This window comes from Bos indicus, chromosome 22 (assembly GCF_029378745.1).
Source record: "Bos indicus isolate NIAB-ARS_2022 breed Sahiwal x Tharparkar chromosome 22, NIAB-ARS_B.indTharparkar_mat_pri_1.0, whole genome shotgun sequence".
NCBI lineage: Eukaryota > Metazoa > Chordata > Mammalia > Artiodactyla > Bovidae > Bos > Bos indicus.
Window position 1 is genome coordinate 49641320 of NC_091781.1, and position 15048 is coordinate 49656367.

At 50.8% G+C, this 15048-nt stretch overlaps 1 protein-coding gene across 3 annotated transcripts in view; it reads right to left on the bottom strand.

The window, feature by feature from the left end:
- The window catches only part of MAPKAPK3 (MAPK activated protein kinase 3), a 28149-nt gene extending 21420 nt beyond the window's left edge, over positions 1-6729 (bottom strand). Inside the window, exons 1-2 of one of the 3 annotated variants that reach the window (XM_019984851.2) lie at positions 6573-6729; positions 6021-6296 (exon numbers count right to left, since the gene is read on the bottom strand). In XM_019984851.2, coding sequence (XP_019840410.2) covers positions 6021-6245 — 225 coding nt within the window. In that variant the 5' untranslated portion in view covers positions 6246-6296; positions 6573-6729. Of the gene's footprint in view, positions 1-724; positions 785-6020; positions 6297-6557 lie in introns of those variants that run through there. The other 2 variants (XM_019984852.2, XM_070776633.1) reach the window with 2 other exon arrangements.
- Between the last annotated feature and the right edge of the window lie 8319 nt (positions 6730-15048).

The window sequence follows — 15048 nt, forward strand, 5'->3', positions numbered from 1 at the left end:
CTCAAGCCCAGGCAGCCTGTCATGTGGAGCCACACATGGCCCCAAAGAGGCAGGAGGGAGGGCAGCAAAGTTCTCCTCAGAAAAGGTGGGAGCCTGTGGGAGCTGACTGGGGCTGTGGTCTCTGTACCCCTAGAGCAGCAGACCCACCCATCCACGTAGCGCCTGGCACCCACTTTTACAGCACAGGTGTGCTGGCAAGGTGCCTCACCTAAGGACAACCACTGTCCCCAGTCCTTGCTTGGTGGCCATCACCTTTGGACACATGGCAGCCAGTTGCCAGGCTGGGACCAGATGAGGCTGGGGGCCTGCAGAGCCAGACGCTCCACCTGCTGCACCCTCGCAGGGGCCTCCTACGAGGACGTCCCAAGGAGGCCCTGGGAGAGGAAGATGAGGGATCCGAGTAGGAGAGCAACTTCCCCAAGGGCAAACCTGGGGACCAGGCAGACACATAACAGACCTCTGTTGTCAGGGAGACCAGGCTGTGGGCTGAACAATAGCCCAGGTGACCCAGAAGACCCTACAGCATCCCTGGAAATAGCATTTCACAAGGGTCCTGGTGACACTACAAAAGAAAGTTCTGGGAGAAGGAGGGCAGGTTTCTGCCCACCTAGTGAGGGAGGGCACCAAAGACAGACAGACGCCTCAATGCGGGAGACCCGGCTTCGATCCCTGGGTTGAGAAGACCCCTGGAGAAGGAAGTGGCAACATATTCCAGTACTCTTACCTGGGAAATCCCACGGACAGAGGAGCCTGGTGGGCTGCAGTCCATGAGGTCGCAAAGAGTCAGACATGACTGAGCAACTAACACTTTCAATTTCACTTTCTAGTCTAGTGGGATGACGTATGAATCTGAGTTCTGACAAATGGCGAGGGAGAGCCACTGCTGACCTTTCCCCAATCCTTCAAATCCTACCTAACTGCCTCTTCTTCCACAGGGCCCTTTGGTCCCTCCACGGCTCCCCAGAGTTTGTTAGGGCCTGGACACCACTTGCTGAGATGAGGACACAAGACTGGGAGTGGGGAAGCAGTACCCCACAGCAAGTGCTGAGTTGTGCAAACCAGGCATGTTGTCACACACACACAGCCCCTGTGCCCTCCTCTGTCATCCACATGCTTCTCAGACCAGAGGCCTGCATGGAAGCTGGCAGTCTGTTCCAGGAAACCTCCCCTGGCTGGCCCAGTCCTGACAGTTTCCTCTCGCCCACTCACCAACCTAACTTCCTGCCTGTGGCACCCTGGACTTTTGCTGGGCTGGGCTTGTCTGAGACTCACAAGGCTTGAGATGAACCATACACCCTTTCTGAGGCATTCCCACAGCTAGCACGGTCCTTGTGTGCTGGCTTTGTGTGTGTTGGGGGGGGGGGGGGACCACCACCTGTCTACTCCCAAGCATAGCACCCTGCACAATGAGGAGAGCTGGACAGACGCAGACAAACAGCAGCAGGACCGCCTGGGGCCCAGTGCGGTCATGGAGGACGCTGTTAGCCTTCTTCCAGGAGCTGAGTGTCAGAGAGCCTCCTACGTCCCCACAGACTTGCATGAGGCATGAGGTGAGTTGGGCACTAAGACTCTGGGATCAAACTGCCTAGACACATGTCCCAGTCCTGCCACACAGCAGCTGGCCATCTTGCGCAAGTGAATCACCTCTCTGAGTATCAGTGTCTTCATCCATAAAATGGGAATGAAAAGAGTTAGGTAAGATAATGTGTACTGTGCACAGGGCCAGGGCCTGGCAGACAGAACACTCCGGAAAACTGTCGGCCATTCCTGGGAGTATCAGACCCCACAACACCAAGGCCTGAAGCCTGGAGAGATGGCATCAGTTCCCGGCTGGGGTGGGAAAATGATTCTGAAAGTCCCAGCAGAGGGGATCCTGACAGCAGGCTAGGAACACAGCTGCTGAAGCTGTGAGGGAGGCCAGCTGGGCCGGGCCGGAAACATCTCAAAACAATCCCCCTCTGGGACTTTCCTGGTGGCTGAGTGGAAGAGAATCTGCCTGCCACCAGGGGACGTGGTTTCGACCCCTGATTCGGGAAGATCCCACATGCCACAGGGCAGAGAAGCCTGTGCACCCCAACTATTGAAGCCACAACTACTGAAGCCTGTGAGCCCTAGAGTCCGTGCCCTGCCACAAGAGAAACCACAGTGAGAAGCCTGAGCACCACTAGAGAGTAACCTCCACCCGTTGCAACTAGAGAAAAAGCTCGCGTAGCCATGAAGACCCAGCATAGCGAAAAATAAAGAAATTTTTTTATTAAAAAAAATAAAGAAAAATTAAAAAATTTTCAAACTGTCCCCAAATCCTGCTATTTGCATTTCATAGGGCTTGACACCCTCCCTAAGATCCTCATTTCAAAAAACAAACTGCCCACTTCTGGCAGTTCAGAAGGCTACTTGAGTCTGGTAGTACTGGAGTTACTCAGATCCTTTCCTTTCAGGAGAGGGGCGGCCTGGAGAGATGCAGTAAAACCACTAGGGGGGACTCCATTGTATGAGGCGGCCAGCCCTCCACACGCTTCCTGATGTGTCAACTCAGTAAACGAGGCCCTGCAGAGGGTGATCTGACCGGTCTGGAGGTGGTAGGTGAAGGGGTGGCAGCTGCTAAATGAGAAAGTACCTGGCCTGCCAGGCAGCCCCACCCAGCCTCAAATCCAGCTCCACAGCACCAGCTCCAACAGGCCAGCCCCACCCATGGAGCAACGCAGGGACCTCCTGGCATGTGGATTCAACACCCCAAAACTCCACTCCAACAAAGACAGGACGAGGACGGCACTGGGAGCCCCAGGGGCTCCTAACATTTTTTAGTGGACCCAGAGGCTGGAGAGCAGGACTGGGAAAGAAGACTCCCACTGCAGACCCCCTCAAGCTACTCAAGCCTTTGTTTTTTTGTTTTCTATGATTTACTTTTAATTGAAGGATAATTGCTTTATGATATTGTATTGGTTTCTGCCACACATCAGCATGCATCAGCCATAAGTATACATACGTTCCCTCCTTCTGGAACCTCCCTCCCACAAGCCTTTGTTTCCATTTATCTAACTGTCACTATCATTTCTGCCTGCCAGGCGGCCAGGGATCACACGTGTACTTGGCAGAAAGTCAGGAGGGGAGATGATTCTGGTCTCTGCTATAATTTCCCATCCCAATCAAGTCATGTGGCTTCTGACCACTAACTCACTCCAGGTCCTGACTTTCTTATATGGATAAGGCTTGAGGGACTGGCTCTCCATGTGAAGGGGTGGCTGTGTCCACTTAGCAGTGAAGATATGGGGTGTCAATGAACCAGTTAGCCCTGGAAGGGATCACAAACAAGAGGTCAGTAGGAGGCAGTCCCCTGCCCCAGACACTTGGCAGGCAGACCTCCAGTTCCTGCCAAAGGGACTACAGAGGTGCTAAGGGTGGTGTGGAGACTGGAATGTCGGCACTGCGGGTAGAAGCTTCCTCGGGAGAGAGTCGCTGAGTGTGAGGGAGGCCAAGACGGATCAGGCCAAGTGGTCAGGGGCTCAGGGAAAGGAGAAGAGGCCCAGCTCCCCAGGAAGGAGGAGCCTGCTTCTCTGGGGCCCCCAAAGAACAGCAACAGCTACAGGGACACTGACCACAGCTCTTCCTGTTTTATGAGCGTCTGCTGTGTTCTAGGCTTCATGCCAAGCACTATCTATCACTTTGAGCAACAGGGCCAGGAAGACAGGCACGAAGAGAGGGCAGGACACTAGGCCTGGCCCACAAATGGCAGAGACGGCCTGGACAAAGCCAGATTACAAGCCAAGGAGAGGTCTGCCTAGGAAGGGATGTAGGTCCAGGGAGGCAGAAAGGCCAGAGCCCAGGGCCTCTGCTTAGGCTGACCAGGGGCAATTGGGGAAATAGCTAGGCAGAAGCAGAGAGAGGGCTGAGACCCACTCAGGGACTGACTGAGCTCCCGGGGCCCAAGACGGCCATGTGCTGAGGTCTCCTGGTCCTGGCCCTCCTGTGCAGGGGCAGAGGCTATAAACAGAAAGGTTTATAGGTTTATAGCCTCACTAGAGCCATCACTCATAATATAGGTATGATGTGCTAGAGGTTGTGGTTGTCCCATCTTGGAAGCAGGAGAGGACCTGCCTAGTTGGGTGGGGATTTGGTCACTGGAGTGGGGTGGGGGGTGGCAAGAACAGGAAGGTGCTGGGGTGGGGGCCTCATGGACTCCATGTCCCCCTTGTGGGCCAACCTAACACCAAATTCTGAAGATCCCAAGCCAACATCTCTAGCCATGCTCACCCAAAAAGCCTAAAGGGGAACAACAGGGGAATCTGTTCTGGATCTGCCCCCTTTCCAGTCCACAACAGGGACCACTATCAGACACAGCACCTGCAGGAAAAGGCTTAGAGCCAGTCCTGCTTAAGCCAGTGCTGCCTGGGCCCATGAACTCCAGCCTCCCACTCCATCCCTGTCTCACTTACAGCCTCTGGAGTACCACACGGGGTGGTCGGAGCTCAGCCCTGGCTCACAGGGCCAAAACCTCAGTATTAAGAAGAGGCTTCAGATGGCCCCTTGCCCACCCAGGCTGCACCCTGACCCAAGCAGGAGTGAAAGGGCCAAGATGGTGCTGAAGGAGAGAATGAAGATTGTCACTGCTCACTTCCTTAGCTCCATCTCCCCTCAGAAGAGCCACCCTTTTCCTGAAGGACTTGGAGAATCCCCTGCCAGGGGCTCCAGAAGGGCTCCGAACCCCACTCCATGGCTGGGTTCGTAAGCAAAGAAGCTGTGCCTGAGACCCAGCCTCACCAGCCCAGCCCTGAGATCTTCCAGACCCATCCTCATGATCCCTTCCAAGACCACCCTGGGGAGATGACCCCCTCTATCACTCCTGGTAAGCTGGGCCCAGGTTCCCGCTCAGATACTTGCAGACTCTGTGCCCTAAGCAAGTCCTGTGGCCTCGCCAGGCCTGTGCCAGGCCACTTTCTCTACATGCATGATTCCATTCCAAGCTCACATTAACTCCGTATCTTAACAACCCTTGAGCAGAGGAACCTGATTTTTGAGAGTCCAAGATCTAGTCCAAGGTCACAATGCAGGCCAAAGATTAGAGCTACAACTGCAGGACTCTGGGCTCAGGCTCATAATTGCAACACCTGTAAAATGAGAAGATCTTCAGCTGTATTCTAACCTTCAGGAGCCACGCTCCTTGCCATGCTCTACCTATCCACCAAGTCGCTGGCAGAGGCTGCAGCTAAGTGAAGTTCCCAGCAAGGACAGAGTCAAGGGATTTGAGGTATGGGGCACAGTCCTGGGCCCAAAACTGTATGACCTAAGCCAGGGCTACGGAGCTCGGTCAGCCACCCTCAAGACTCCAGGACTCCAACTATATCAGCGAGGTCTTAACCAGGCCCACAGAGAGTCTATGGTGTGATGTGGCTAGATGGCTGGCCCGCCCTCTGCCCAGGAAACGGGGTGGGTCAGGTCGGAGGAGGGTCTGCCCCTTTCAACCCGGGTCTGGTTGACTCATCTGGAGCCCATGAGTAGCTTCCTGCCCACAGGGGCAATGGGTGTCAGGCTTGCCTACCAGTCAGCCCTGGGAGACTGTCACCACTCCAGCCTAGGCAGACAGGGGCCTCAGGAGAATTAGCCCCACCCCAAGCTTTTGTGGGGACTCAGGCAGAAAGTAAGTGAAACCCATTCCAGTCAGAAGAGTTTCTCATAGAAGGAGCAGCCAAGCTGAATGCAGGTCCCCCTCAGGCCCAAACTCACAGGCCCAGCCAGAAACCCAGAGTCAGGAATTACTCACTCCTTGCTTCCGGGTACAGCAGGCTCTACCCACAGCTAACTACACCCCCTTGCTCCCTGGGACATTCTGAGCTTAGCTAAGCTAAGCCTCAGTTTTCTCATCTGTGAAGCAGGAGGGACCAGGAGCCCAACCTTACACACGAGTAAGAGGAGAAAACGGTAATGCTTAGCCTAAGAAGCTTAACAGAGGCCCTAGGCATAGCCCGTATCCACAGGGCTCTGCTGTTGGGCCCCCGCCCATGCGGGAGCGCGGGGTCACTGACCTTCAGGGCACACTTCTGCCCAGTGCGCCGGTGGAAGCACTCCAGCACCTTGCCGTTCACACCCAAGCCCAGCACCTGCTTGGACAACTGGTAGTCATCGGTCACTGCGTACTTCTTGGGCTCCCGCCGCCCCCCGAGGGCGGGAGCGCCGGCGGAACAAGGTCCGCAGGGTACACCTGACGGGGGCGCAGGGCCCCCCTGCTCCTCTGCTGTCTCCACGTCCATAGCCCCGCGGGGCGCTCAGAGGCGGCCCCAGCCTGGCGCGTCCGGAGCCACCTGGGAAAGAGACGAAGAGTGAGTTCCGCTCAGACTCCTTCAATACACTCCAGCCAAGGACGCCCTCAGCCGGACTGGGCTTCGGGCCGGGGACAGGGCTGGGAATGAGGAACGAGTTGCTGGAGAGGACGGACCCGCGGCAGGGGGCGGTGGTCACGCAAGCCGGGCACCAGGCGAGTCCTGCCCGGACCACCAGTCAAGAGGGGAAAGCGCCGGGAGGTCCCGGGATTAGGAGGTGGAGGGGGCCCTGTGAGGGCGTACCTGACGAGGGCGTACCTGACGGCAGCTCACAGGGCCGTGGTTGCCGGTAAGTGGCAGGGACAGGGGTCGCCAGAGGCCGCGGCCCTGAGCGCCCAGAGCCGAGAGTCGCGCCGCCGCCTGCCCACGTGACCGCTCCCCTCCCCCGCGCGTCCCCGGCTACAAGCCGGGCTGGGTCAGCCTTAAAGGGCCAGGCTGGCCCAGGCAGGACGGGGCGGGGCCGGACCCGCCTAGAGCGGCGGCAGAAATAGGGGGCGTGGCTTCTAGAGGGGGAGGAAACCTCCTAGGCTCCGCCAGCCGCTGGGAAAACCCAGCGCTAGAGCAGCCGGCTAACGGGTGAGTTGTGCGAGCAGCCAATTGTACAAGCCACCAAGGAAGTGGCAGCACAGAAAATCTCCTGGAGCCCCAGGTAGCCCCTGGAATCGAGTGTTTTCTCTGGAAGCTCCCAAAAGGCCCTCCAGTACAATGTGAAAGGTTTGCAACTTAGTGGTGGCCCGCTGCCAGTCTATCTAAAGTCTTAATTTTTGTCAACAGGGAGAATGAAATGGAATTTTGTTGAGATTCGCGTCTCTCTGGTTCCTGGTTGCTCTTGGGATCTTTCTAGCACTGGTATCTCTCCCCTTCTGTGCATCTCTTGTTCATATTCCCTTGGAAAACAGCATCCTAAGACTGCTGCTGCTGCTGTTGAGTCGCTTCAGTCGTGTCCGACTCTCTGCGACCCCATAGACGGCAGCCCACCCAGGCTCCCCCGTCCCTGGGATTCTCCAGGCAAGAACACTGGAGTGGGTTGCCATTTCCTTCTCCAATGCATGAAAGTGAAAAGTGAAAGTGAAGTTGCTCAGTCCTGTCCGACTCCTAGCGACCCCATGGACTGCAGCCCACCAGGCTCCTCAGTCCATGGGATTTTCCAGGCAAGAGCACTAGAGTGGGGTGCCGTTGCCTTCTCCGATCCTAAGACTAGAAATCCTAAATTCCTATTTAGTCATATCGACCAACTTTTCACCTTATGACTTGAACTTTTGGTGTCATGTTTAAGAAGTCTCCTCCTTCCACCCTAGTGCCAGATATTCTTTATTAGCTAAGTGGTCTTCCCTTCCACTCTGAGCCCATCTTAGATTGTGTGCTTAGTCGCTTAATTGTGTCCAACTCTTTGAGACCCCACGGACTGCAGCCTGCCAGGCTCCTCTGTCCATGGGGATTCTCCAGGCAAGAATACTGGAGTGGGTTGCCATGCCTGCCTCCAGGGGATCTTCCCAGCCCAGGGATCGAACCCAGGTCTCCTGCAATGCAGATGGATCCTTTACTGTCCGAGCCACCAGGGAAGCCCCCATCTTAGATTATCTTACATATTTTGAACTCATTTTCCCATCACAGACTGTTAACTCTTATTTCACAAATAAGGAAAGTGAGGGCCCGTAAGAGGAAACGACTAGAGCTTCAGGATGTGTGGCTGTCTCCTTGAACAAGCCTGCACTGCTCCTGCCCTTCTCTCTCACCCCACAACCCAGGAGGAGGTGGCTCACTTGGAACAGGGAAGGTTGGGTTGAATTGGGGCAAGATCTCTGTGTGGGCCTCTGCTGCCATCTACAGGCCACTGGCAGGACCTGTCCCACCGTGCCCTCTGTCCCACCGAAAGTTATCTCCTCTGTATACCCAAGTATCCACAAGTGTCTTCAGGCCTGCATCTTTTAATTTCATGGCTGCAGTCACCATCCGCAGTGATTTTGGAGCCCAAGAAAATAAAATGTGCCACATTTCTATTTTCCCCCCATCTATTTGTCATGAAGTGATGGGACCAGATGTCATGATCTTAGTTTTTTGAATATTGAGTTTAAAGCCAGCTTTTAATCATTACTACAAACAAGGCTAGTGGAGGTGATGGAATTCCAGTTGAGCTATTTCAAATTCTAAAATATGATGCTGTTTAAAGTGCTGCACTCAATGTGTCAGCAAATTTGGAAAACTCAGCTGTGGCCACGGGACTGAAAAAAGTCAGTTTTCATTCCAATCCCAAAGAAAGGCAATGCCAAAGAATGTTCAAACTACTGGACAATTGCACTCATTTCAAAGAAAGGTTATGCTCAAAATCCCTCAAGCTAGGCTTCAGCAGTATGTGAACTGAGAACTTCCAGATGTACAACCTGGGTTTAGAAAAGGCAGAGGAACCAGACATCAAACTGCCAAATTCATCAGATCACAGAGAAAGCAAGGGAATTCCATAAAAACATCTACTTCTGCTTCATTGACTACAAGAAAGCCTTTGACTGTGTGGATCACAACAAACTGTGGAAAAATCGTAAACAGATGGGAATACCAGACCACCTTACCTGTCTCCTGAAAATCCTGTACATGGATCAAGAAGCAACAGTTAAAACCTTACATGGGACAATGGAACAGACTGGTTCAAAACTGAGAAAGGAGTGCGACAAGGCTGTATATTGTCACCCTGCATATTTAACTTCTATGTAGAGTACATCATGTGAAATGTCGGGCTGGATGAACCACAAGTTGGAATTAAGACTGCTGAGAGAAATATCAACCACCTCAGATATGCAAATGATTCTACTCTAATGGCAGAAAGTGAAGAGGAACTAAAGAGCCTCTTGATGAAGGTGGAGGAAGAGAGTGAAAAAGCTGACTTAAAACTCAATATTCAAAAAACTAAGATCATGGCATCTGGTCCCGTCACTTCATGGCAAATAGATGAGGAGAAAATAGAAAATAGCAGATTTTATTTTCTTGGGTTCCAAAATAACTGTGGATGGGGATAGCAGCCATGAAATTAAAAAATGTTTGCTCCTTGGAAGGAAAGCTATGACAAACCTAGACAGCATATTGAAAAGCAGAGACACCACTTTGCTGACAAAGATCTATACAGTCGGACCTATGTTTTTTCCAGTAGTCATGCATGGATGTGAGAGTTGGACAACAAAGAAGGCTGGGTGCTGAAGAATTGATGTCTTTGAACTGTGGTGCTGGAGAAAACTCTTGAGAGTCCCTTGGACAACAGGGAGATCAAACTAGTCAATCCTAAAGGAAATCAACCCTGGCTGATGCTGAAATTGCAATACTTTGGCCACGTGATGCCAAGAGCCAACTCATTGGGAAAGACCCTGATGCTGGGAAAGATTGAAGACAAAAGGAGAAGAGAGTTGCAGAAGATGAGTTGATTAGATAGTATCACCAACTCAATGGACATGAATCTGAGCAAACTCAGGGAGATAGGAAGGACAGAGAAGCCTTGGGTGCTGCAGTCCATGGGGTCGCAAAGAGATGGATACAATTTAGCGACTGAACAACAACAGAGAGCTGAGGGCAGAGGCTGGCTGCTTGTTGTAGCCAAGGGTATCTCTGCATGCTGTGGTCTCTGGACTCTCTTATTTTCTAAAAACTAGAGTTAGATTACAATTGTTTTAACACTTTTGTATTTTTAATTAATCTCTATTAAATTTTAATTGCATAAGCAAACTTGCTTGTTACAATAAAATTGAACCATACAGAAATGTAAAAAGTAGGCAATGGCAATGCCTCTCGTTTCACAGTGTCCACGCCAAAGCCAATGGGTACACAGCACACACAGTCTCCACATGGGTTCATCATAGACATGTTTTGCAACTGACTCGGGGAGCCAGGATGCATAGTTTCCCCTCGCTGCTCACATTCCAGCAAGCATCTGCCACCTGCACATTGATGGGAGGATTCAGTATTTGGGACAGCTGGGTCGGGGCAGGTGGACTGTTGTTTTAGTCGCTAAGTTGTGTCCGACTCTCTGCGACTCCATAGACTGTAGCCTGCCAGGCTCCTCTGTCCATGGAATTTCCCAGGCAAGAATACTGGAGTGGGTTGTCATTTCCTTCTCCAGGGGATCTTCTCGACTCAGGAATTGAATCCACATCTCCTGCATTGGCAGGCAGATATTTTACCTCTAAGCCACCAGGAAAGCCCAGCAGGTGAATACAAGGTAGCAAGCTGTGCCACACAGCCCTCCGTGAAGAATGTATGTCCAAGGGGATGGGGGCCGAGAGGCTTTCGAATAACTCACCATGACCATGGGGCCCAGTGAGTGCCTGCGGGGCGGTTGTGGGGGGGCAGGTGAACCCCCTCTGCCCCAACACACACACACAGCGTGTGGACTGTTCTTTGGGGAGAGGAGAGGCTGCACACAGGAAAGTTTAGAGATCAAACGAGTTCGACTTGAGGAAGGCACTGCTGTGTATTCTCATGACCCACCTTGTGACTGTTCTGGGTGGGGAACGGCAGAGAGATCCTGCAACTAGAATCTCTAGGGTGCAGGGGAGGGTTTTTTCTAGAAGAAAGAATCCATGGAGATGTGGCACGTGAAACTAGGAGAGGCACTGCCACTGGGTGGCAGTGTGGGCCCAGCAGACAGGGCAGGAGGGGTCATAATTAGATGGCTAGAGGGACCCACAACACCAGGGGCAGGCCGATACCTGGGGCAAAACAGAGGCACACCACTCTTCCCAGAAAGCAGGGGAGGTGCACGGTGCTGTCAGAGTCACAAGGGGCAAAAAGTGTGTGTTAGTCGCTCCGTTGTGTTCGACTCTTTGTGACCCCATGAACTATAGCCTGCCAGGCTCCTCTGTCTATGGAATTCTCTAGGCAAGAATACTGGAGTGGGTGGCCATTCCCTTCTGCAGGGGATCTTCCCGACCCCAGGGATAGAACCCAGGTATCCTGCTTTGCAAGCAGATTCTTTAGCATCTGAGCCACCAGGAAAGCCCCCTTCACAAAGTGCAGCTGGAGGGCAAAACCCTTGGAGTTTACACACAGAACTGCACAATCACTGATTTCTGTAGGGGGCGCTTTCAAGGAGACCCTGGGTGCTCTGGTGTTGACTGGCCTGGAGGCAGGGAAGCTTCACTGAGGACCTAAAAGTTGGACCCTGAAGGATGCCTAGGAGTTGGCTTGTCACAAGAGCTAGAGAGGAAGTGTGTTGGGGTGGACTGGGTGGGGGGGGTGTGGTGCGGGTGGGGCTGGGCCTGTGAGATCTAGGGTATATTTTAACCTCTCTGTGCCTCATTTTCATCACCTGTAAAGAGGGGACAATATGTAGTAGTTAGACAATGAAATGGGGCTGGAAATAGCTGAGGTCACCAGGCACATAGTAAGCGTTCAGTACAGTAGTCACAGGTAGAGGGTAGGGGTAGTCTTGGGGCAGAGAGCTTGGGGTTTATACCCAGGGAGACTGAGGTTCAAAGCTGTGAAGCCCCTCTGTCTTCACAGTAATGTGGGGTAGCAGATAGTTCCTACTGGAGAAACAGCACCTTACACAAGGGCCCCATGCTGGGCTCTTCCAGGAGCCCCAGCCATCAATGTGGTAACGAGGCCTCCACACCCATGCCCATCCCAGGCAAGCAGCTTCTGGCCTATTCAGGAGGGAAAAGAGCAGTGATCCAACAAGAGACTGACCCAGACTCACCCGTGAGTGTCCAGGAGCCTCCATCGGAGGTGTGGGTCAGTGGTGGCCTGCTGCAGGGTTGGGGGCCCTGAGTGCAGCAGTGCATGCATGGGACCTTTTGAAGGAGGTCGCCATTATCTTCATTACCTCCACCATAGTTTGGCCTCAGGTCAAATAACAGGGAGGGAACACAGCCCCGCCCATCAACAGAAAATTGGATTTAAGATTTACTGAGCACCCATCAGAACAAGACCCAGTTTCCCTCTCAGTCAGTCTCTCCCATCAGGACGCTTCCATAAACCTCTTATCCTTATCCATCAGAGGGCAGACAGAATGAAAACCACAATCACAGAAAACTAACCAATTTGATCACATGGACCACAGCCTTGTCTAACTCAGTGGAACTATGAGCCATGCTGTGTAGGGACGGGTCATGATGGAGAGTTCTGCAAAACGTCATCAACTGGAGAAGGGAATGGCAAACCACTTCAGTATTCTTGCCTTGAGAACCCCATGAACAGTATGAAAAGGCAAAAAGATAGGACACTGAAAGATAAACTCCCCAGGTCAGTAGGTGCCCAACATGCTACTGGAGATCAGTGGAGAAATAAATACAGAAAGAATGAAGAGACAGAGCCAAAGAAAAACAACACCCAGTTGTGGATGCAACTGGTGATGGAAGTAAAGTCCAATGCTGTAAAGAGCAATATTGCGTAGGAACCTGGAATGTTAGATCCATGAATCAAGACAAATTGGAAGTGGTCAAACAGGAGATAGCAAGAGTGAACATCGACATTTTAGAAATCAGTGAACTAAAATGGACTGCAATGGGTGAATTTAACTCAGATGACCATTATATCTACTACTGTGGGCAAGAATCCCTTAGAAGAAATGGAGTAGCTATCATAGTCAACAAGAGTCTGAAATGCAGTACTTGGATGCAATCTCAAAAACGACAGAATGATCTCTGTTCGTTTCCAAGGCAAACCATTCAATATTACAGTAATCCAAGTCTATGCCCTGACCAGTAATGCTGAAGAAGTTGAAGTTGAACAGTTCTATGAAGACCTATAAGACCTTCTAGAACTAACACCCAAAAAAGATGTATTTTTCATTATGGAATGCAAAAGGAGAAAGTCAATAAATACCTGGAGTAACAGGCAAATTTGGCCTTGGAGTACAGAATGAAGCAGGGCAAAGGCTAACAGAGTTTTGCCAAGAGAATGCACTGATCGTAGCAAACACCCTCTTCCAACAACACAAAAGAAGAAAGACTCTACACATGGACATCACCAGATGGTTAATACCGAAAACAGATTGATTATATTCTTTGCAGCCAAAGATGGAGAAGCTCTATACAGTCAGCAAAAACAAGACCAGGAGCTGACTGTGGCTCAGATAATGAACTCCTTATTGTCAAATTCAGACTTAAATTGAAGAAAGTAGAGAAAACCACTAGATCATTCAGTATGACCTAAATCAAATCCCTTACGATTATACAGTGGAAGTGACAAATAGATTCAAAGGATTAGATCCAACAGACAGAGTGCCTGAAGAACTATGGACGGAGGTTTGTGAAATTGTACAGGAGGCAGAGATCAAGACCATCACCAAGCAAAAGAAATGCAAAAAGGCAAAATGGTTGTCTGAGGAGGCCTTACAAATAGCTGTGAAAAGAAAAGTGAAAGTCAAAGGAGGAAAGGAAAGATATACGCATTCGAATGCAGAGTTCCAAAGAATAGCAAGGAGAAATAAGAAAGCCTTCCTTAGTGATCAATGCAAAGAACAGAGGAAAAGAATAGAATGGGAAAGACTAGAGATCTCTTCAAGAAAATTAAGAGATACCAAGGGAATATTTTATGCAAAGATGGGCACAATAAAGGGCAGAAATGTTATGGACCTAATGGAAGCAGAAGATATTAAGAAGAGGTGGCAAGAATACACAGAAGAACTATACAAAAAAGATCTTCATGACCTGGATAATCACGATGGTGTGATCACTCACCTAGAGCCAAACATCCTGGACTGCAAAGCCAAGTGGAGGTGATGGAATTCCAGTTGAGCTATTGCAAATACTAAATTTCAAATACTAAAAGATGATGCTGTGAAAGTGCTGCACTCAATATGTCAGCAAATTTGGAAAATTCAGCAGTGGCCACAGGGCTGGAAAAGGTCAGTTTTCATTCCAATCCCAAAGAAAGGCAATGCCAAAGCATGTTCAAACTACCAAACAATTGCACTGATCTCACACGCTAGCAAAGTTATGCTCAAAATTCTCCAAGTCAGGCTTCAACAGTATGTGAACCATGAACTTCCAGATGTTCAAGCTGGATTTAGAAAAAGGCAGAGGAACCAGAGATCAAATTGCCAACATCCTTTGGATCATCGAAAAATCGAGACAGTTCCAGAAAAACATCTACTTCTGCTTTATTGACTATACCAAAGCCTTGATTTTGTGGATCACAACAAGCTGTGGAAAATTCTTCAAGAGATGGGAATACCAGACCACCTGACCTGCCTCCTGAGAAATTGATATGCAGGTCAAGAAGCAACAGTTAGAACTAGACATGGAACAACACACTGTTTCCAAATCAGGAAAGGAGTACCTCAAGGCTGTATATTTTCACCCTGCTTATTAAACTTGTATGCAGAGTACATCATGAGACATGCTGGACGGGATGAAGCACAAGCTGAAATCAAGATTGCAGGGAGAAATGTCAATAACCTCAGATATGCAGATGACACCACAAGAACTAAAGAGCCTCCTGATGAAAGTGAAAGAGGAGAGTAAAAAAGTTGGCTTAAAGCTCAACATTCAGAAAACTAAGATCATGGCATCTGGTCCCGTCACTTCATGGCAAATAGATGGGGGAACGATGGAAACAGTGACAGACACTATTTTTGGGGAGCTCCAAAATCACTGCAGATGGTGACTGCAGCCATGAAATTAAAAGACGCTTGCTCCTTGGAAGAAAAGTTATGACCAACCTAGACAGCATATTAAAAAGCAGAGACATCACTTTGCCAACAAAGGTCCGTCTAGTCAAAGCTTTGGTTTTTCCAGTAATCATGTAT